Source organism: Rutidosis leptorrhynchoides, chromosome 2 (assembly GCF_046630445.1).
Source record: "Rutidosis leptorrhynchoides isolate AG116_Rl617_1_P2 chromosome 2, CSIRO_AGI_Rlap_v1, whole genome shotgun sequence".
Classification (NCBI taxonomy): Eukaryota; Viridiplantae; Streptophyta; class Magnoliopsida; order Asterales; family Asteraceae; genus Rutidosis; species Rutidosis leptorrhynchoides.
In genome coordinates, this window is record NC_092334.1 from 240,905,253 (window position 1) to 240,929,959 (window position 24,707).

At 37.7% G+C, this 24,707-nt stretch overlaps 1 protein-coding gene across 1 annotated transcript; it reads right to left on the reverse strand.

Moving 5' to 3' along the window:
• Positions 1 to 19,904: 19,904 nt before the first annotated feature.
• Positions 19,905 to 22,016, reverse strand: LOC139888614 (uncharacterized). The gene is made up of 2 exons (XM_071871613.1): positions 21,311 to 22,016; positions 19,905 to 21,268 (listed from the first exon to the last, which is right to left on the reverse strand). Exons 1-2 carry the CDS (start codon positions 22,014 to 22,016, stop codon positions 19,905 to 19,907), a joined length of 2,070 nt encoding a protein of 689 aa, XP_071727714.1.
• Positions 22,017 to 24,707: the final 2,691 nt, after the last annotated feature.

Genomic DNA, 24,707 nt, shown 5'->3' on the forward strand with positions numbered 1-24,707 from the left:
TGTTTCTTGTTGACAACCGCTGCTACCACTGTTTCTGTTTTCGTTTCCTGTTGAAACCACCTTTCATCACCATTAAACACCCTAAACAACCACCTGCAACCAACCCGTCATCACAGCAGTCTTTACTACTGTGGCTGCTTCTGCGTGTGTTTGTTCGACTGCAAAAACCGAAACTAAACACCCCTATGGATACTACTGCTACACTGCTACTGCAGCTGTACTTTTCTTATTTGTTTAATGAAGATGATGAGTAACATAGACGAGTGATGATCGAACAAATAGAGCGAATAATGATGATGATGATGTTTCTGTTTCGGTAAAGTAACCAAACCTAAAACCCAATATGATACCGTTATGATCAACCTTAACCTTCACTACTAACATCGAAAACCACCATCCTACAGCCACCATCAACCCACCTTCGAACCACCTTTCTCTATCTCTCATCTTCAAGAACACCACCATATCTCTCTTCTCTCTTTCTTCTCTCTCTCTCTCGTTTCCCTTTTCAGTTTAAGTTCGCTGCAAAACCCGTTGCCATTTAAATTGATTCGCCACCACACCTACGGCTACTTTCATACTATATCTATTACTTTTTCTGTTTTAGCTACATAAACATCAACCCACCACCTTTATCATCTTCATCGATCTATACCACCAAACCACCTTCATCCACCATTGCTCACCACCTTTGTTAAACTCTTCATTAGCTTGAACTTTTATACAACTTGCTAACAATAAACTGCATCGGTTTAGAAGCTAAATAAAAGCATCATGAGAACCACTTGCTATTAAACAAATCATACTTTTATGTTGGCGTGTTATTTTTTTTCCTTATTAGCCAATAATCACAACATGGATATTCCCCACTTGAATTATTAAAGGTGTAATATAATGATGAGGATGAGTGGATAATGATGATTACACTTTTCTGTTACAAATTTTAAACACCGTAACATAGAGCCACAGCCTTCTATTTTTATATTTGGGCCATAAACCCCTAAACAGGCTAGTAACAATTTTGTCTCGTTGGGCCTGACTTTGGCCTATTCCTGATTTGGTCGTGAGCCAACCCTAACCCATACACCATCATCGAACACCTCTGCTGCCACACCTATTATTTTTCTTTTTCTTCATTCGTTTCTAACAGCAAGGTTACTGTTTCTGTGAGAACTAAACACGAAGAAAAACGATAATGGTTGTTAATTGATGATGACGATTAGAAGATAATGATTAAATAAGAATGATGATTATAGGTTGATGCCGATGAAGACGTAATCATTGGATCTTAATTCCCATGTACATAAATCTCTTCAATTTAAATCAAACCACAACACCACACGTATGATTACTGTTGCGTTATCTTATTTGGCTCTTGTTTGAACGAATTCTACTACTTATTAATCCACATACCATTTGATAGTCATATATTCAATTAGACTTGTGTATATTTCTCATGGGTTGAATTAATGGGCCGATCGAATTAGTTAAATGGTCTCTTTTTTTTAAATAAATGGACAAATTCTCTTGGGCCAGAACAAGCCCATTTCATTTGAAGAAGGGGAAAACAGAAATAAACGAGTTATATATTTTTGGAGTGATATTAATTCCAGAAGAACAGAAATAGAGGGATGGTTATGAGTTGTGTTGGGTGAGCGAGAGGTCGTGAGTTCGAGCCCGGACTGAAACAATTGGTTTTTCTTTTTGGAAGCTTTCCCTTTTAAGGTTCGTGAATCCGAGGCCAACCCTGCATTGTTCAGTTTCGTCGTATGCTTATTTTTACTACAAAATATCGTATTGTGAGTTCATTTGATTCCCTTTTACTTTTTACATTTTTGGGACTGAGAATACATGCGCTGTTTTTTACAACTGCTTTATTAAATGCTTTTGAAATATATTTTGAACTGCGAATATATGAAATGCTTTTATAAATGTTTGACGAGATAGACACAAGCAAAACATTCCTCGAATGAATTATTATGCAGACAGAAGTTCTGTGGATTATTATTGAATTAGTTGGACGTGATAATTGCCACTAATTGCTGTAAATATTTTCCCCTAATTATTATTGCTTTGTAACCTAAGAATTAGAATTGGGTATGGCCCTAATTCACGCGAATCCTAAAGGTAGCTATCGGGTTTAACACCCCCACCCAGAATGTTCACTAGACGGAAGAGCTAGTGGGCGTGGTGTTTAGTACTTCGAGGTTTATATATTATACAGACGAGATGTTCTGTTTTTGGGGATATTATTGATGCACATTATATGTTAAGGTCGGTTACCAAGCCAAGCAATGAATGCAAAGTGAATGTTATGTATCGAGAGAATAATTTTATACACAGGTTATGTGTATGATATTTTTGTACACGAGATATGTGTACGGTTACTAAGAATTATGAAAATGGTTTCGTACACGAGATAGGTGTACTGTATTTGAATCTTGTGGTCTATCAAAATGATGAATTTTATTGTTTACGATAAACTTATGAACTCACCAACCTTTTGGTTGACACTTCAAAGCATGTTTATTCTCAGGTATGAAAGAAATCTTCCACTGTGCATTTGCTCATTTTAGAGACATTACTTGGAGTCGATCATCGCAATAGGATCAGATGTTGGTGACTTCGTCTAGATGGATTAGGACGGGGTACGACAGGTGGTATCAGAGCGGTGGTCTTATCGAACCAGGTCTTGCATTAGTGTGTCTAACTGATAGTTGTTTAGATGCATTAGTGGGTCTGAACTTCGACCGTGTCTGCATGTCAAAAGTTTTGTTTATCATTTCGTGTCGAAAATTACATGCTTATCATTCTTAGGGAATCACTTGCTTATCATCTTAAGTCTAGACACGTCTTACTGCATTTAGTGCATCGATAGTGTATACACAAAATTAATATCTTAGCGTATCTGCTAATATCCTAGTGTATCTGTTACTGTAAACTTTGCCTGACATATTCCTTAATTCCCTCCGTAATCTACGGGATCTTCTGTACTATGATAGGCATTCTATGTAATTAGAATATCATCCGATATTCGAAAATCATTTCCTATCGAAAAATCCTTTACTCAATCGTACGAAATGGAACTCGTCACTAGTTCAAGTTCTTCGGAACCCGACAACTATTTTGACATGGATGTTCACTTAAGCTTCGGAAGCAGCGTCACCAAAATGAATCAGCCAATCAGCCATCCTCAATTCATCTGATGGGTTCGTAGTCTACTTAATCATTGGAGACAGGAAGAAGGCGATCCTTTCCATCCATCACATTGCCCTCTTGGCGAAGAACCTGAAGCACTTACCGGCGAACCTGTCCGAAACACCATTTTCTGTCTCATTTCCAAAGTATCTCGTCACGACTATATACTATACCAAATTCTAGATCTTATTTATCTGCTCGTCCAAACCGACAATCACCTCGGAGTAATAGAAGAAGTTAATGAAATTCGTGCCCGAGTAATCAATTTGGAGAATATGGTGCAAAATTTACCAGCTTCAGCAACATTACCGACACCAACAGTACCACCAACAAACCAAGTTTCAACACCACATGCCTCAACATCTCATTCTGTACCTCGAGTATAATTATCATTCTACGAATCGTTCTACATCAATTATATTCGTTCGACATGGCGATTATGTAATCTCTAATGTTTTAGAGATTATATATTCTTGTTCTAACGATAAATCAAATGAGTTTAATATCATATTGACTCATTAAATCCATGATTACATCTGAAGAAAATATATATGTATATATGTTTTCATAAAGATTGTAATTAAAAATTCTTTTGTACAAACTGTTAATGGTGACAATATTTTAACGGGTAGGTAATACCCGAGGAATATTTAGATTTCACATTAATAAATTACACTGTACATTATTCGAAGCTGATTCAACAGTCATTCACTATCCTACTTACAACCACCGATATACGTATCCATTCACCATAGAATAACCATTTTCATCCAATTTCATATTTGGATTTTTATTTACCAGAATCCAATAAGTGGCATAATGAAGAAAACATTGGACAAAATAAAATTTGTTAGAAACAAAGAAATTAACTATGAGAAATTTTGTTAAGAATCCACGCTAACTGTTCCTAACTAACTGTTCCTAGCTAATTGATTACATTTTAGTTATCGCAATTTATATTCTCGCAAATTTATTTATCGTCATTTAATTTCTGTTATTTATTTTACGCACTTTATCGGGACACATATACAATGTTTTGACATATCATATCGACGTCATCTATATATATTATTTGGAATAACCGTAAGTCAATCTATACGCTACAATGTTCGAGTTCGCATATAAAGGGTCGAGGTTGATTCTCAAATAATATATATACTTTGAGTTGTGATCGAGTCTGAGACATGTATATAATGGGTCACGACACGTATTAAATAATTCGGATATTATATATTAAACTATATATGAATTGTTGAACTACTAATTGTGGACTACTAACTGTTGACTAATAACATTGGACAATTAAAATGAATTAAAATATTGATTATAACATATGAAACTAAACATTTCTTCAAGTTTGCCACTTGATTTCATCTTAAACCTCGTTTGTATCTTGATGATTACAATCTGCGTTCAAACCTTTCATAATTCTTGAAAACACCTCAATCGGGAGGATGAACCAACCGCACTCCATCTACAGAAAAAAATATTGATGCATATAGTTATGCACCTGAAAACACTCGAAACCTGTGTAAACGTTTAACACGTATCTGTGCATTTTTCTTTTGGCGTTGTTATTACCGAAAATAACTTTGCAATCCCTTTCCAAAGAAGCTCATTTTGTCACAGCTTCAGCAAATCAATTTTGAATTTCCATTCAAACAAACTCTATTATAACTTTGTTATATAAGTTTGCTTTTCGTCATCGTTATCAAGGAACCGTTTATATTCCACCACACTAACAGTAAACTTACCAGCAACTTTATTACTCATTGGCTTAGGTCACTCCGAAGAACCATATTACTTGTTCATTAAAACCTTATCATATACTCATCCGCATCTTGTTACAAGAGTTGCCATACGAATCATCGGGAATTAGCAATCATTATTTTGAAATCTCGCAGCATGTCTACGCTAACAGTTATATGTGTACATATAACGTCTATCCCCTGGACTAACATACTTTGAATGTGAAGTTTCTGAAAAATACCCTAAACTGCGAACTAGTTCTCGAAATTTTGAAAAATGCTGATAAAGCAACAAAAACTGTAAACGACCTTAACAGTAAAAAATTTGATGATAAAGAATAGTGTGTTGGCAAAGCTCAGAAAAAGAGAAGGTTTGGAACTGGAAAACGGATGGAATAAAGTATGAAGGAGGCTGTGGAAAAATAACAAAGACGAAACCTACCTTCAAAGAATCCAAATGATTCAGTATCTGCAGAAATCCTTAGCAAATACCTTGCTCCTTACTCTAAAACCCTTGCGGACAATATTCTACATCATCCTCTTATATTAAATATTCAAAGATATCATCGTATCGTCTATTATAAATATCCTCCATATTTCTGAAGATATTTTCATATCTATTCTTATCTGAAATCATATACCTCTTCGCATTATCTGCATTATATCATAAAAGAAACTATTTTAATTTCTAAATTCTGAAACCTTCGAGTTTAAAATAATAATGTTTTTTGAAGTAGTGTTGGGAACTGATGCATGAGTTAGTATAATATAATGACACTTGATCAACGTGATTATATGATAGTAAGTCATGCTGAGTTTCTAATGAAACGTGATGATGCACAGACTATAACATCATCATGTGCCATGTTACACGACTCTTACATTCTATTTGATCTCCAAACATATCGGGAAGATGTTTTCCTGATAATTCTATCTTTTCTCATGACTTCTGGTAATTTAACAAGTCATATCATGCTATTACCAGTTTTTTTTCTTAGAACGATAGCCATGATCATTCAAAATTCGAAGATTTAACCTACGAATCCGAGATGTATTAATCTCTTTACTTAAGGTCAAGACAAATCTTATTTTCCTCATTTCACACTTTTGTGATAGCTTCACTCGTACGTTTCGAGTAATCGAATTGTTTCATTCATATTACTCAAGGATGATAAAACTCTATTTATCAACTCATATTCGTCATGAAAACATACTTATTGTCAACCATGACGATCTCTATCAAATTTCGGGGACGAAATTTATTTAACGGGTAGGTACTGTGACGACCCGGAAATTTATGACCAAATTTAAACTTAATCTCTATATGGTTTCGACATGATAAGCAAAGTCTACTAAATTGAATTTCAAAATCTTTGAACTATGTTATGAAATCATTTGACCTTCGACTGCTCTCGACGATTCACGAATAATTAATTGTAAATGAATTTGTATGTATATTGATATATGTATACATAATAATAATTTGGAATATTATATAATGTGATTGCTAGAATTAATTATGTAAAATAATAATAATATATAATAAATATTATTTAAAAAGTATCAACAATATATAAATAAAGTATATAAAATATATATTTTTATTTCGAAACTATTTAGTAAATGAAGGTAACGCTCAATTGTCTCTCAATTGATAGCAAACGAGTTAAAAAAGAAACTTATGTGATTTAAAAATAAACGGCGGTTCGAAAATGAGTTTTATAAATTTTAGGCTTATTAATAATATATTTAGAAGTTATTTGTTGAATTTTAAAACTTTTTATATTTTACTTAGGGTTGGGAGTGCATAATTAATGTAATTTTTATTTAACAAATTAAGGATCGTTTTTTTATACCATAATGACCAAAATAAATAAATATAGTTAATCTAAAAGTTTGGAATTTTTCTGAGTACTTTTATCCTCCAATGATGTAACAACGAGGCACGATGTATCTTCCGGGGAAAACTGTCGGTACAAGGAGCCAAGAAGTATGGCTGCTGACTATTGTATATATGTTATAATTCATTTAATATTATTATAATTATTATAATATTATTATTAATATGTACAGTAATTTTAATTGTGTAATTATATATGTATGGGTCTTGAACTGAACACCTTACACAACCACACTCACCATCCATGTACATCATCCCTTTTTCTCTATTACTTCATCAACCGTCACCACCTCTATCACCCTCTTTTCCACCATAACCCGCCACCAAGAACCACCTCCTATCTCTCTCATCCACTCTCTCTCTTACACTTATGTTTCTTGTTGACAACCGCTGCTACCACTGTTTCCGTTTTTGTTTCCTGTTGAAACCACCTTTCATCACCATTAAACACCCTAAACAACCACCTGCAACCAACCCATCATCACAGAAGTCTTCGCTACTGTGGCTGCTTCTGCGTGTGTTTATTCGACTGCAAAAACCGAAACCAAACACCCCTATGGATACTACAAGTACACTGCTACTGCAGCTGTACTTTTCTTATTTGTTTAATGAAGATGATGAGTAACATAGACGAGTGATGATCGAACAAATAGAGCGAATAATGATGATGATGTTTCTGTTTCGGTAAAGTAACCAAACCCAAAACCTAATATGATACCGTTATGATCAACCTTAACGTTCACCACTAACATCAAAAACCACCATCCTACAGCCACCATCAACCCACCTTCAAACCACCTTTCTCTATCTCTCATCTTCAAGAACACCACCACATCTCTCTTCTCTCTTTCTTCTCTCTCTCTCTCGTTTCCCTTTTCAGTTTAAGTTCGCTGCAAAAATCGTTGCCATTTAAATTGATTCGCCACCACACCTACAGCTACTTTCATACTATATCTATTACTTTTTCTATTTTAGCTACACAAACATCAACCCACCACCTTTATCATCTTCATCGATCTATACCACCAAACCACCTTCATCCACCATTGATCACCACCTTTGTTAAACTCTTCATTAGCTTGAACTATCATACAACTTGCTAATAATAAACTGCATTGGTTTAGAAGCTAAATAAAAGCATCATGAGAACCACTTGCTATTAAACAAATCATACTTTTATGTTGGCGTGTTATTTTTTTTTTCCTTATTAGCCGACAATCACAACATGGATATTCCCCACTTGAATTATTAAAAGTGTAATATAATGATGAGGGTGAGTGGATAATGACGATTACACTTTTCTGTTTCAAATTTTAAACACCGTAACATAGAGCCACAACCTTCTGTTTTTATATTTGGGCCATAAACCCCTAAACAGGCTAGTAACAGTTTTATCTCGTTGGGCCTGACTTGGGCCAGTTCCTGATTTGGTCATGAGCCAACCCTAACCCATACACCATCATCGAACACCTCTTTTGTCACACCTATTATTTTTCTTTTTCTTCATTCATTTCTAACAGCAAGGTTACTGTTTCTGTGAGAATTAAACACGAAGAAAAATGATAATTGTTGTTAATTGATGATGACGATTAGAAGATAATGATTAAATGAGAATGGTGATTATAGGTTGATGACGATGGAGACGTAATCATTGGATCTTAATTCCCATGTACATAAATCTCTTCAATTTGAATCAAACCACAACACCACACGTATGATTACTGCTGCGTTATCTTATTTGGCTCCTGTTTCAACGAATTCTGCTACTTATTAATCCACAGACCATTTGATAGTCATATATTTGATTAGACTTGTGTATATGTCTCATGGGTTGAATTCATGGGCCGATCGAATTAGTTAAATGGTCTCTTTTTTTTTTAAATAAATGGACAAATTCTCTTGGGCCGGAACAAGCCCATTTCATTTGAAGAAGGGGAAATGGAAATAAACGAGTTATATATTTCTGGAGTGATATTAATTCCAGAAGAACAGAAATAGAGGGATGGTTATGAGTTGTGTTGGGTGAGCGAGAGGTCGTGAGTTCGAGCCCGGACTGAAATAATTGATTTTTCTTTTTGGAAGCTTTCCCTTTTAAGGTTCGTGAATCCGATGCCAACCCTGCATTGTTCAGTTTATTCGTATGCATATTTTTACTACAAAATATCGTATTGTGAGTTCATTTGATTCCCTTTTACTCTTTACATTTTTGGGACTGAGAATACATGCGCTATTTTTTACAACTGCTTTATTAAATGCTTTTGAAATATATTTTGAACTGCGAATACATGAAATGCTTTTATAAATGTTTGACGAGATAGACACAAGCAAAATATTCCTCGAATGAATTATTATGCAGACAGAAGTTCTGGGGATTATTATTGAATTAGTTGGAGGTGATAATTGTCACTAATTGTTGTGAATATTTTCCCTGATTATTATTGCTTGGTAACCTAAGAATTAGAATCGGGTATGGCCCTAAGTCACGCGAATCCTAAAGGTAGCTACCGGGTTTAACACCCCCATCCAGAATGTTCACTAGACGGAAGAGCTAGTGGGAGTGGTGTTTAGTACTTCGAGGTTTATATATTATACAGACGAGATGTTCCGTTTTTGAGGATATTATTGATGCGCATTATATGTTAAGGTTGGTTACCAAGCCAAGCAATGAATGCAAAGTGAATGTTATGTATCGAGAGAATGATTTTATACACAGGTTATGTGTATGATATTTTTGTACACGAGATATGTGTACGGTTACTAAGAATTATGAAAATGGTTTCGTACACGAGATAGGTGTACTGTATTTGAATCTTGTGGTCTATCAAAATGATGAATTTTAATTTTTACGATAAACTTATGAACTCACCAAGCTTTTGGTTGACACTTTAAAGCATGTTTATTCTCAGGTATGAAAGAAATCTGCTGCTGTGTATTTGCTCATTTTAGAGACATTATTTGGAGTCGATCATCACAATGGGACCCGATGTTGGTGACTTCGTCCAGATGGATTAGGACGGGGTACGACAGGTGGTATCAGAACGGTGGTCTTAGCGAACCAGGTCTTGCATTAGTGTGTCTAACTGATAGTTGTTTAGATGCATTAGTGGGTCTGGACTTCGACAGTGTCTTCATGTCAAAAGTTTTGCTTATCATTTCATGTCGAAAATTACCTACTTATCATTCTTAGGGAATCACTTGCTTATCATTCTTAGAGCACACTAGTTGGTCTTGTTGGACTTTCTACCTTGTTGGATCTTAGCCCACCATACACTAGCTAGTGGACTATTTAATTAGCCCAATTATAATAAGTTAGTGACCCATAATAATGAAAGACAAATGCCCATTTATTAAAGGGAACATACTAGCATTTTTGTTAAGCATTATCCTTAATATTGCATGGGATCCTAACATAAGCACCAACTTTAGACAACCATTAACCAAAAAGTAAAAAGGTGTCCCCCTTGTTCCCTCCCAAACCCCACGGCCTAAACACTTCACCACCACCTCACTTCCTATAAATACCAAGCTTATCCCATTCATTTCACACTTGATTTTATTTACAAATTACACACACTTACTCTCTAATTCTCTCTCTAGTCTTTCTCACTCTAAAATTTGTAACTTTTAAAATTTTCTTTCTCTTCTTCTCCTCTTCTCATCCACGACATCATCATCATCATTTAATGGATCTAGCTTTTAGCTTTTGATCTTGTTATATCTTGTAGATTCAAACTTGGGTTTGAATCCTTCAAGAACATGAAAGATTCAAGCTTTCTAGCTTTGAATCTTCATTTACTCGTTAGATCTAGCTTGTGATTTCTTTGTTTTGTCATAAAGATCAAAACTTGTGTTTATGATCTTCATGTATCTTAAAGATCCAAGCTTTATGCTTCAAGATCTTCAAGAATACTAAAGATCCAAGCTTTCTAGTTTAGGGTTTTATTATTATGTTAAAGATCTTAGCTTTTTAGGTTATGGTCTCATTACTTTCATTATTTTGTTAAAGATCTTAGCTTTCTAACTTATGGTCTCATTAATCTTGTAAAGATCCAAGCTTTCTAGCTTAGGGTTTTCTTAATACTTGAGATCTAAGTTATTATTGTAGATCTCACTTACTTGGAACCTTTTTATGTTTTTTTTTTATGATAAAGATCAAGTCTTCATCATCATATATGATGGAGATGCATAAACTTGTGTAAAATGGACAAAGGTTGAAGCTTTATTGGATCTATGCAATAAAGAGGCAATCTTGATGTTTAAAACTTGTAGAATGATAGATTTTACTCTTAGTTGTGTATTGATGGTTGAACCTTGGTCAAGTTGATGCTAAAACATCAAAGAGTTGTGCACTTGAAGCTCACAAGCATCAAGGATGAGAACCGTGATAAGCATCAAGCACCAAGAATCTCACTGGAGCACTTGTTTGCTGTTTATCTGGGTCTTATCTAACTCCTGGGCTTCTGGAAAACTAATTTTCAGATAGTTCGTTTTGAGTAGATGACTTTTAGTTTTGGCCTCGACTTAATCCGATATACAGTTTAGGATTTATAGCCTTCCGAAAGTCACTACGCCTTTGTAACGTTGTGCTGAAATTTCTGACCTACTCTCACTTAAACCAACGCCACGGTCAAACGAAGACGAGTTAGATTTTGGAAATTGGTCAGAGGTTAGAGGACTCACATACGGAGCCATGCCACTGACTAAGCGTCTTTTTGATTTGTATAGAGGTCGTAACAGCTGTCCGAATTCAGCCTTTTATTCTATTCTTGTTAAACTTACCTTAGTGTTGATGAATGATGATGATAATGATAATGTTGATGAAGACATTTAAACTTAATTTATTCACTTTTAACCATTTTGGGACAACATACTGACCTAGTGACCTTTGACTTAGGTTGACGACCTTTCAGACCGACTTACTACTTGCATACGTTTCATATCGACTTTTACTGCTTATTCACTGTGAGTGTAGCATCCCTTTACTACTTTTTACTATTTTTGGGACTGAGAATACACGCGTTTTTTACGTTTTACATACTGGACACGAGTTCTTAAACTTTACATATGTGTGGGTGATATAACGGCACAAAGATTCCCCTTAGCTTGGTAACGTTTAATCATTGGTTTCCTAACCGTGAACGCGAATCTTAGATATGGATCCATAGGGTTTGACAACCCCACTCGGGCTAGTCGCGCTAGCATTCAAAGGGTGTTTAATACTTCGAGGACAAACGCACTCGCCAAATGCACTTTTAGGGGGTGATATACATACGTTAAGTTTAGTTAACGGGTGCCCACGGTTAAGCATATACTTTTCATACTGATTTAAACTGCTGATTGAAGCACTGAAATCTCGTGGTCTACATTACTTTACTGATTACAAACTATAGCTCACCAACATTCGTGTTGACTTTTAAGCGTGTATTTCTCAGGTGCTTAGACGATGTTGCTTCCGCTATTAGAATTGCTATCTTGGTGTTATAGACTTGCTGTTATGTACATGCTATATTAGATTTCCGCTACATTACTTAGAGATGTCTTAATCATGGATCTTTTCTTTTGCATTCATAAATTATGTTATTTTCAAATAATGACTTTGTAACGACCTTTGTGTCACGTTATCTTTTGTAAAACGCTATCTTTTATGAATGCAAAACTGGTTTTCAAACAGCTTATAGTGTTTGACCTTGTAATGATCATGTTATTGATAAATCGTACACGATGGTTTTGTATGGGGCGTCACATGTGACGACCCAGAAATTTTCAACCAAATTTAAACTTTATCTTTAAATGATTTAATGTTTCCGACATGATAAGCAAAGTCTGTAATATTGAAATTTCAAAAACTTTGAACTGTGTTCATGTATTCATTTACCCTTCGACTGTTCTTGACGATTCATGAAAAATAATGTGTAAATAGATATGTATGTATATATATATGTGATACAATTACATTAATAATACATACCACTATATTTTTATGATATTGAGTGAACTGTATAAATTTTATTACTTGAGATATATAAAAGTATATTTTTATCATATATAAATTTTAATATAAATTTTTATTTATTAATAAATGACTTGTATTATTTAATTTAATAAAATCTAATAAATATATTTAAATATATAAGTCGACTGTATTTAAGTTATATAATAAACATGTATAGATTTTGGAAGTCATTTTGGGTCAAGTTGACTTTTGTTGACTTTTGCATATCGGTCTCGAGCATTAGGATTGTGATACACTATGACCTGACCAAGCTTGTTAGACATTTATTTGACCAACATATACTAATATAGGTTTGTGAATCCGAGGCCAAACTTGCACTTGTACAATGCCGTCATATATATTTTTACTACGAAATACAGTATAATGAGTTTCATTTGCTCCCTTTTTAAATGCTTTTGCAATATATATTTTTGGGACTGAGAATACATGCGCTTTTATAAATGTTTGACGAAATAGACACAAGTAATCAAAACTATATTATATGTTTGGATTATCGAAATCGAATATCGCCCTTCAAGTCTGGTAACCTAAGAATTAGGGAAATGACCCCTAATTGAAGTGAATCCTAAAGATAGATCTATTGGGCCTAACAACCCCCATTCATGTCTATGGATGGCTTTAGTACTTCGAGATTATTATTATTCCGACGAGATGTCTGTGGGGATATTCTATGCATTAAGGTTAATGTTGGTTACCAGGTGTTCAATCCATATGAATGATTTTTATGCAGATGGCTATATGCATGCATGATGTTTATGAGAAATGAAAATATGAAATCTTCTGGTCTATTAAAATGATGGAAATGAATAATTATGAAAAACTAATGAACTCACCAACCTTTTGGTTGACACTTGAAAGCTTGTTTATTCTCAGGTATGAAGGAAATCTTCCGCTGTGCATTTGCTCATTTTAAAGATATTACTTGGAGTCATTCATGACATATTTCAAAAGACGTTGCATTCAGTCGTTGAGTTCAACAAGATTATTATTAAGACATTTATAGTTTGGATATATTATGAAATGGTATGCATGCATGTCAACTTTCGATGTAATGAAAGTTTGTCTTTTTAAAACGAATGCAATGTTTGTAAAATGTATCATTTATAGGTCAATTACCTCGCAATGAAATCAATTATTATGTAACATTTATAATCGATATGAACGGGGCATTTTATCACATTTGGTATCAGAGCATTGGTTGTAGGGAATTAGGTTGCATTAGTGAGTCTAGACCAGACCGAGTAGGATTCACTAATAGGACTAATCTACAACTTACTCGTTTACTTGTTACTGCTTACCACTGCATGCTACTTCTTACCCTTACTGCTATGTGAACTTGCTGTATGCTATTGCGTATCCTTGTTACTGTATGCTAATGTCTGCTTTTGATTGCACGTTACTTTGTTTAGTACTGTTGTTATTGCCATGCTATGTACTGCGGTAGATGATCTAGGTTGCTGTAGTGCCTGATTACATGCTTGCTATATGTCTTACTGACATGGAAAAAGTTATTTTTCCTTGTTCAGATGTCATACATGCTTCCCATGACCTTTGACTTCGAGAGTGACTCAGAGACGACTGTTGCCTCGCCTACGATTGTTGCTGATTCACCGCTACCCTTCGACGACTCTAGCGATTCACCTTCTGGAGATAGTGGACTCGTGCTTGAACTGATGGACATCTCAGATAGATATGAGGATCCGAGATGATTCCAGCACCACCCAGCCCTAGACTCCTAGAGCCACATCACCATTTTGGTGGTACTGTGATTCCTGGAGGAAATGGAGACTGTCCTTTCTATAAAGAGCATGGACATTAGGCTAGACGCACCGCTGATGGACGTGTTGTACCGATTCCACCAGGCAGATATCGACTCATGACCACCGGTCAGACGCTTTCTCCCGACCGCGATGATCCTGCATTTCCTTCTGACGACTCAGACGGATCATCATCCAACAACTCCAGCGAGGAGGATTCTGAGGAGGACCCTAAGGAGGAGCCCGTGCAGCCGCCCTCTACCCCGCCGAAGAAGCGGTAGTGTTTCGATGGTACTGTTATCCCAGGGATTAACGGAGGAAGATCGTTTGCGGACGCACATGGACAGTTGGTTAGGGTCACAGCCCGTAAGCGGGTTGTACCGTATCCTGCCGATCCATTTGTTTGTAAGACCGCCCGCACTATGCCGTCTACATCTGCATCATCTAGACCACCTACACCACCTGCACCATCTGCACCACCTGCCCCACTAGCATCCCCCGTCGTCGAGGAACTGATGAGGGAAGTGCATACCCTCCGTGCTCGGGTAACTGAGCTCGAGGACCAGATGTCCCACCTGATGGACATCATTTACCCACCTTCACCCTAGGACTATTATATTATATTTCCTTATGTATTCCGTTTGTAGTTTCCTGTTTTTCATTAATGTAATGTACGAACCTCATGCCATTGTACGCAATTTTCTTATTATGAATGGAATTACTGTTGCTTAATTATTGTATGGCGTTTTATTACATGTTGGCTTTTGTGCTACCTACTGCTTGTTGTCATGCTTAGTTATCGTGTGTTGTGTTGTTTCCGTACTATTTAGCTTCTGCTATGACATTGCCGATTGTGGAATTTTGACCTAAGTCGAAATTTTTGTTTGGAAGATCGATGGCTAACGGAAGAGGTCCGCGAGAAATCCCCATCGCAGCTCAGATCGAGGAGTCGATAGCTACTCGAGTAGCCACGGCTATAGCGAATGCCAACCCTGCTCCAGCTCCACCGGCGAACCCAGCTGTTCATAACAGGTGTACTTACAAAGAGTTCCAAAGCTGCAAGCCCCACAATTTCAGTGGAACAGAAGGGCCAGTTGGCTGACGAGATGGTTTGAGAACTTGGAATCTTTGTTCCGTATGAGTAACTGCTTCGAGGGGAATAAGACTAAGTTAGCATCCTGCACTTTGTCGGATGGTGCTTTGACTTAGTGGAATACGCTTGCCCAGGCGCGAGGAATCGACGAAGCTTATGCTACACCATGGAAAGATTTTAAGAGTGCCATGATCGAGGAGTACTGTCCCAGAACCAAAATTCAAAAAATGGAAGCGGAGTTTTGGGAACTGAAAGTTGTAGGAACTGACCTTGATGGCTATAACCGAAGGTACTTGGAGTTAGCTTTGATGTGCCCCAAATGGTTACTCCAGAGTACAAGCGGATGGAGAGGTATCTGTGAGGACTCCCCAAGGACATTCAACGAAATGTCACTTCATCGAAACCAGCGAATATCCCAGAAGCTATGTGTATGGCACACACCCTGATGAATCAAATTACCCGCCAAGAGCCAGAGAAGGCGAAATCAGAATCTGGAGCTAGTAATGGGAAACGTAAGTGGGACGGAAGCAAGGGAAAAGGTTTTGACCTGAACCCGACTAAGAGGTATGAGAATTTCAAAGGGAACAACGACTGGAGGAATCCAAACCCGAATCCAAGATCTAATCCTAACTACAAAGGTACCCTTCCTCAGTGTAAGAGATGCTACAAGCAGCACACTGGATACTGCGAGAGGATTGGACACATCGACTGAGAATGTAAGATCACTGCCCTAGCAGTGAGGACAAACCCAAATGGACCAAGGAAGTGCAATGAGTGTGGAAAGCAGGGCCACTTCAGGAATGAATGTCCTAACAAGAAGAAGGATGGTGGGCCAGCACGTGGAAGAACCTTCAACATGAATGCAAGAAATGCCCGCGAGAATCCTGACTTGGTTACAGGTACATTCACTATCAATAACCTATTAGCTTTGTTCTGTTTGATTCTGGTGCTGATAGGAGTTATGTATGTAGACACTTTTTCTCTAAGATAGATTGGTCGTTAGTCCCTTTGGAGGAGAGTATGTTGGTTGAGGTAGCCAATGGAAAACATGAGAAGGTTGACCAAATTAGCCGAGGAGGTATTATCAACCTAGCCGGAGTGGATTTTGAGATTGATCTAATACCCATCAAGTTGGGAAGTTTTGATGTGATTATCGGTATGGACTGGTTGTCCAAGGTAAGATCTGAAGTTATCTGCGGAGAGAAGATTCTTTGTATACCACGCGAAGATGGTGAGCCTCTGATTTTTTACGTGGATAGATGTAGCCTGAAGCAGAACCTTATTAGTTTCTTGAAGGCACAAAAGGTTATGAAGAAGGGACGCTTTGCTATTCTGGCACATGTGAAGAAGCTAGAATTTGAAGAGAAGAGCGTGGATGATGTGCGAATTGTGAATGAATTTCCCGACGTCTTTCCAGAAGAGTTGCCTGGATTACCGCCACCAAGATTAGTAGAGTTTCAGATCGATCTAGTGCCAGAAGCTGCACCTGCAGCTCACGCACCTTATCGACTTGCACCTTTCGAACTACAAGAGTTGCAGAGTCAACTACAGGAATTGCTAGACTGTGGATTTATCCAACCAAGTTCATCGCCTTGGGGCGCACCTATTTTGTTCGTGAAGAAGAAGGACAGAACTTTCCGCATGTGTATCGATTATCGTGAACTGAACAAGTTGACGATCAAGAATCGGTATCCCCTTCCTAGAATTAACGATATTTTCGATCAGCTACAAGGATCCAGCGTTTAATCCAAGATTAATTTACAATCAGGTTATCACCAGTTGAGGGTGAAGGAGAGTGATGTGCTGAAGACTGCGTTCCAAACTTGTTATGGCCATTATGAGTTTCCTGTGATGCCATTCGGTTTAACCAACGCACCTGCCATGTTTATGGATCTCATGAATCACGTATGCAAGCTGTACATGGACAAATTCATTATCGTCTTCATAGATGATATCCTCATCTATTCTAAAAGCGAAGAAGAACATGAGCAACATATTCGACTCATGCTAGAACTCTTGAGACACGAGTAACTTTATGCCAAATTCTCTAAGTGCGAATTTGGTTGAAGGAAGTTTAATTTCTCGGTCATATCGTGAGCGATCAGGGTATCAAAGTCGATCTCGCGAAGATCGAAGCTATAAGCAAGTGGGAAACCCCCACTACTCCTACTCATATCCGCCAATTCTTAGGCCTCCCCTGGTTACTATTGTAGATTCATCGAAGGTTTCTCTTTGATTGCGCGTCCTTTGACCGCATTAACTCACAAAGAGAAGAAGTTCATTTGGGAAACCGAGCAAGAGTCGGCATTCCAAACCCTAAAGCAGAAGTTAACCACCGCTCCTATTTTATCCCTTCCCGAAGGCAGTGATGACTTCGTTGTGTATTGCGATGCCTCCCGACAAGGTTTTGGGTGTGTATTGATGCAACGAAAGAAGGTTATTGCTTACGCTTCCTGACAACTGAAGATTCACGAGCACAACTACACTACTCACGATCTTGAACTTGGAGCCATTGTCTTTGCGCTCAAACTATGGAGGCATTATCTGTATGGAACCAAGAGTACTATCTTCACCGATCACAAAAGCCTCCAACAAATCTTTGATCAGAAGTAACTGAATATGAGACAGCGTTGATGAATTGAGACATTGAATGACTATGATTGTGAACTTCGTTACCACCCTGGCAAGGCAAATGTTGTAGCCGATGCCTTGAGCCGAAAGGAGAGAATGGTACCACTTCGTGTCCGTGCCTTGAACATCACCATTCAGATGAATCTCAACAGCCAGATCCGCGTAGCTCAAGAAGAGGCTCTCAAGGAGGAGAATATTTCTCAAGAGCACTTGAATATTCTCGTTTCTCGATTTGAGGTCAAGGAGACTGGACTCCGATACTTTGCCAAAAGAATTTGGGTACCTAGTTATGGGGATTTACGTAGCCTTATTCTAGACGAAGCCCACAAGTCAAGGTATTCGATTCATCCAGGAGCTGGTAAGATGTACCACGACCTCAAGGTTCAATATTGGTGGCCAAATCTCAAGAGGGATGTTGCAGCATATATTGGAAAGTGTTTAACTTGTTTCAAGATCAAAGCTGAACATCAGAAACCGTCTGGGTTACTTCAACAACCCGAAATCCCGCAATGAAAGTGGGAAGGAATAACGATGGACTTCATTACGAAGCTACCGAAGAAGGTAGGCGGTTATGATACCATCTGGGTTATCGTTGACCATTTTACCAAATCTGCACACTTCCTAGCCTTGAAGGAAACTGATACGATGGAGAGACTGGCGCAGCTATACATAAAGGAGATTGTATCTCGTCACGGTGTACCCTTATCGATTATCTCAGATCGCGATACCCATTTTTCTTCTACATTTTGGCGTTCTTTACAAGAAGCCTTGGGAACACGTCTAGAAATGAGTACAGCGTATCACCCGCAAACTGATGGACAGAGTGAGCGCACGATTCAAACTCTGGAGGACATGTTACGTGCTTGTGTTATTGATTTTGGGAAAGCTTGGGAGAGACATTTGCCTTTAGCCGAATTCTCTTACAACAACAGCTATCATGCAAGCATTAAGGCCACACCTTTTGAAGCATTGTATGGCCATAAATGTCGTTCTCCTATCTGTTGGTCCGAAGTAGGTGAAAAGCGACTCACCAGTCCCGAACTTGTCCATGAAACTACCGAGAAGATTGTCCAAATTCAAGCGAGGCTCAAGACGGCCCATGATCGTCAAAATAGCTATGCCGACCTTAAACGTGGAGATCGCGAATTTCAAATCGACGATCGCATTATGTTGAAAGTCGCACCTTGAAAAGGTGTAATCCGTTTCGAAAAGTGTGGAAAGTTGAACCCGCGATACATTGGTCCTTTTGAAGTATTGGAGCGTGTTGGACCCGTTGCTTACCGTTTGGACCTTTCGACTCAGTTGAGTGCTGTTCACCCCACTTTCCACGTGTCGAATCTGAAGAAGTGTCTTGCCAAACCAGAACTCGTTATACCACTCGAGGAGCTTCGATTGACAACAAACTCCATTTCGTGGAAGAATTTGTCAAAATTATGGACTGTGAGGTCAAGACCTTGAAACGCAACAAGATTTCGATCGTCCGAGTGCGATGGAATGCAAAACGAGGACCTGAGTTTATTTAAAAAGATCACGCAGATGAAAATGGATCATCTGCGTGATCTTTTTAAATTAGTCTGCGCAACCCCGCTGTAAACGAACGCATGTTACGCACAAAAGTTGCTGCAAACATATCTTTGTTGCACGTTATAGGGGAAATTGGTTTTCGTGCTGCACAACGTATTTCTATTGCCAATTGATTCACAGTCTTACTTAAACCGCTATCACTTTGCCTTGGAATGACGCAGTTAGTCACAACTTGATGACCTTCAACTCCCACGTTTTCCTGCGCAGTGATTAGCGAACAAACTGGCTCAAACTCTGCGGATGTAACAGTTGCAATTCCCTTGGATGTTGCAAATTTAACCATTCCATGAATTGTTGATGAGATCACACCAAGTTTGCATAGCGCAGTGCCCCCTAGTAAAATGTTACGCATAACATACAAGTTTAATTTTTCCTTTCGCACACGTCTTGCATCCTTCTCATCAGTCAATTCGATGCACAATTCTAATTGCCCCAAGGGCCATGTTGCCTCGCCAGAAAATCCAGAAAGTGACACTGCGGTTGGCAGCAGTTTTGCCTTGATGTTTTCTTGCAACTTGTTGAAGCATTGTTCATACATAACATCAACACTGCTCTCGGTATCAATGTGCACCTTTTTTATGATAATTGCTGAGTCTGCAATTTTACATGAAATAATTATTGGCTCATCAGACAATCCGCAATCTTGCACCGGTGGAAATGTTATTGGTGCAAATTGCCATTTGTCTAGAGTTTCTTCAGCTTTGCGTTTCTGCGCAACATTACTTATCTGAACAATGTTAATCACTTTGATTTCCTGAAAATTTTCATTCATCCCAACCACCTTTGCGCACAAAATTTTTACAGCGGGAGCCTTTCGCTCTTGTTGAACGTTTGCACTAACATTTGGAGTCTTTGGTGTGTTGGTCAAACTTGGCACAATCATTGCGTCTGTGGTATTTGACGCTTTATCATTTAACAAATGATCCAATTTACCTTGTGTTGTAGCATCCGCATTTAGCTCAACTAGGTCGCAACATCTATTTGTGTCGTGATCGTAATCGTCATGAAAAACACAAAATTTAGACTTATCACGCCTGTTGTTTTCTGAAAGTGGCGGTGGATCTGGAAATGTTTTCGCAACTCTTTCCTTCATCAGAATTTCTTTTGGTGTCTTAGATAATGCTTGAATTATGTTAAATGAATCATTACTCCACTTCCTTGTTGAGTTACAATCGCGGTTATGATATCCATTATTGCCATTGTCACCATTGTTGCATTGTCTGTCATTACGCTGATACCCTCCATTATTATTACTTTGATGATATCCTGATCCGCGGTTATTATCACAATAGTTATCTTGATTTCCATCGCGGTAAGACTCATAATCATCACGCCAACTCCTTTCTTTACCCCAATTGCAGTTTTAGGTAATATTGTTGTCTTCACCCCAACAAATGTAATCATAAGTCTCTTGCATAACTTTTGCAAAAGTTTGCGGCACATCTCTATGCAATCTCCGCACTAAAGTAGGATGCTTCTGCTGATTAATTGCGTGAACGAAACCAAAAATCTTTTTATCTTCATGTAGGTTTGGTATTTTCTGACATTCATAAACATAGCGCTTTAGCAAGCCACCTAGCGTTTCTTTGAAGCCTTGTTTGATGTCATGGCACTCAATGTGCGTCTTCTTTTGTGGCAATAAATTCTGAAACTGTAGCAAAAAAAATTCACGCGGGTCAATAAAGCCCGCAATGCTACGTGTGCTTAAATTGTGGAACCACTCCCGTCCTAAGCCTTGCAAAACCATAGGGAATACTCTGCATGCGACAGACTCATTCCAATTGTACGTACTCACGACTCCCTCAAACCGCTGCAAGAAATCTAGCGGATTGGTTAAGCCTGAATACACGCCCAAAGTTGCAGGCACAATTAGCAGTGTCGTTATTGGATAATAAGATATATGCGGGACGAACTTGTCAGTCACCGAAGTTATTTCTTTCGCTGTTTTCGTTCGCGTTTCTTTTGCTTCCGTGCAGTATCTTTCAATCATTTTCTGAATAATATCAGGTTGATCAAATTTATGCTGCATATCTTTCGGCGCAAACTTTCTGAACATGTCAGTTAAAAATAACTGCGCATTCTCCTTTTCCATAGCGTGCGAAGTTTCGTTTTCTTCAAAATGGCATGGAATTGCGTTCCAGGTCTTTTGCGCTTTACTCGCGTAACTTCCATAATTTCAGGATCACTCTCTGAATTATCAGAAAGTTGACGCTGAACCTTTGAATGTTTCGCTTTCTTTAAAAGCATCACAGGCGATCCAAACGCACTACGGTCATGTGTGTCTTCAATCAAATCATGGCTATTTATGATCAATTACTGCTTTCGCGAAAAAGTGTCATTAAACGACCACTTGTAGTTTAAAGGAATATGAAGGTCAAGGCCCTTCTCTTGAAGCAATTGCCGTGCCTCTAAAGGCATTATGACACGCTTTGCGGTTTTAATTGCCACATCCTTTTCTGAGTTATTACTTGCAACATTCGCAGTATTTTCAACTGCTGAACTTTTGTCTGCATTCCCTTGGGAATTGACAGAATTAGCCTTCGCAGTATTCTCTTCACGATTGGTTACAGTTTGTTTAGTATTGCGTTTGGTGGCGATTTCCTTTTCAATTACAACATTATGTTGCGTTCCTCATTAGCGATGGCGTTTCCTGTTGATTTAGCGAGCAAATCTTTTGTTTGCTTACTAATCTCAGAACTTGTTTGAAAATCAAACGACGTTGAACTTCTAAAATCACAGATATCAGCTGTGTTACTATTCTTCTTTTTGCTATGTGTTGTCATTTTAGCTTAACGCCTTCAATTATATGTAGAAACCTGCAAATCATTGAACAAGAACATGACTAGAATTGAATTCGCAATTAAATCATTCAGATACATAGAATAGATCTATCGAATTCAATTTTTAATTAATGTCCCACGGATGGCGCCAATTGATCAATCCTAAATCAGATGTTACGATCTAATTTAGGAATTGAGTGCAATGATGGGTGAATGGTGGTGTTGATAATGTTTTGGGACCTTATGATCGTCTTTCACTTAGGTTCAACTGATCAATCACCATGTCCCGGTCTTGATTGCATTACCTTGGCTTGATTATGATTGAGGCTTGGGCGTATTCACAAGCGAACCATCAAAACCTTAGCAATTGCACAGAATCAACAACCTAAAATGAGAGGCCAATGTTCGCGCATCAGCATCCGAATAGGCTTCGAATATCCGCGAATCAATGTTCGCGCAGCACCGACATATCCGCAATGTTTGTGTGGGGTATCTTCGCAATCTTAATCTATGCGCAGAACCGTAATACCTTGGCGCAATGCGCAGCTGCTTACTTATATCCGCGGTTCTGTTTGCATTTGTATTTGAATTGCCTTTTGCACTTGAAATATACATATATATGCCTATATATATGATCACAAAACATGAATACATATTATTCACAACAACAATTTATTATTAACCAACAATAATTCTTTTCACAATCAAAACAACAACAACTTTCATACATACAACAACATTTAACACAACCGGCTCTTGAAAGCGTACTCGAAACACAACTCGAAATCGAAAAATAAAAAGCTAAAAGAAAGGGAAAAGGTAAATTAGCCAAAGGAAGTGAAAAGCCGAAACGTCAAATTATGCATTGGACTCCCGAAGAAGAAGAAATTTTGGCCGAACGTTAGCTCGATGTGACGGAAAATCCGAAAATAGGAACCTCACAATCGGCCGATTAGTTTTGGAATACGGTTGTAGCCAACTATAATCAACTCGTTGATCGCAAAAGGAACAACGATCAAATAACCGAGAAATGGGCGAAAATGTCAAGAGATATCAAAGTTTTTATTGGTATTTACAATCAATTAAAAAGAAATTGGCGAAGTGGAACTAATGACTCGGATGTCATTGAAGCGGCGCGTGAAGAATATCGAAGGCGTCAAGCTGTTCCTTTTACGCATTACAAAGCATGGAAAGTACTTCTTAATTGTCCGAAGTTTTATGCCCCAGAAGGCGTAATGACATCTCGGAAGCGTCCACAACCGGAGCCACCGATCACTTTGGTGGACGATGAACCTTTAAGTGTTGATCCAAACCCCGATCACGCTTCTTTATTCGGGGACGATCCAATCCGGCGTCCAACTGGTCGACCAGCTGTTAGAAAAAGCCGAAAGAATTCGGGTTCGTCCGACGCTGCCTCATCTTGTTCATCCGAAGAAGTTCGTTCTCAAATCATGCTCGCCCAACAAGAAATTGCTTTAACTCAAAAACAAAAACGTGAGTCGTCTTTAATGAAAATAATGAATCACGCCTTTCGAATTTGAAACACAACCGTCAACCCGAGCTTGCCAAAGAAAGACCAAAAAATTCTTCAAAAGTATCGACAAAAAATGAAGACGATCTTGTTATCCGACGAAGACGAAGAAAACGAAGACGAACAACACAACGAAGACGAAGACGACGTCCCGACACCTCTCGAGTAGTTTCATTTTTATAATAATAAGTTTGGTTTTTTTTTTTTTTTAATTATGTAACGTTTTTATTTAATTATGTAATGTCTTTTATTTTTAATTATGTAATGTTTTTTATTTTTAATAATGTAATGTTTTTATTTTATTTAATAAAATGTTATTTATATTTATTTAATAATTTTAAATTGGTTAAAATTTGAAATGGAGTGTAAGATTGTGAGGGTTTAGTGAAAGGAATTTGAAAGGAATGTTAAAGTGTTTGTGCTGATGTGGAGAAGAGAAGTTTATTGAAAATCATACACGATAAGAAGTGGC

Bases quoted from the DNA above. Each gene is read 5' to 3' on its own strand.
- LOC139888614 (XM_071871613.1), bottom strand. From the start codon at position 22,016: ATGGAAAAGGAGAATGCGCAGTTATTTTTAACTGACATGTTCAGAAAG. The intron at 21,269-21,310 runs GTGAAGACAACA...ATTGGGGTAAAG, and splicing joins TTATGATTACATTTGTTGGG to AAAGGAGTTGGCGTGATGAT.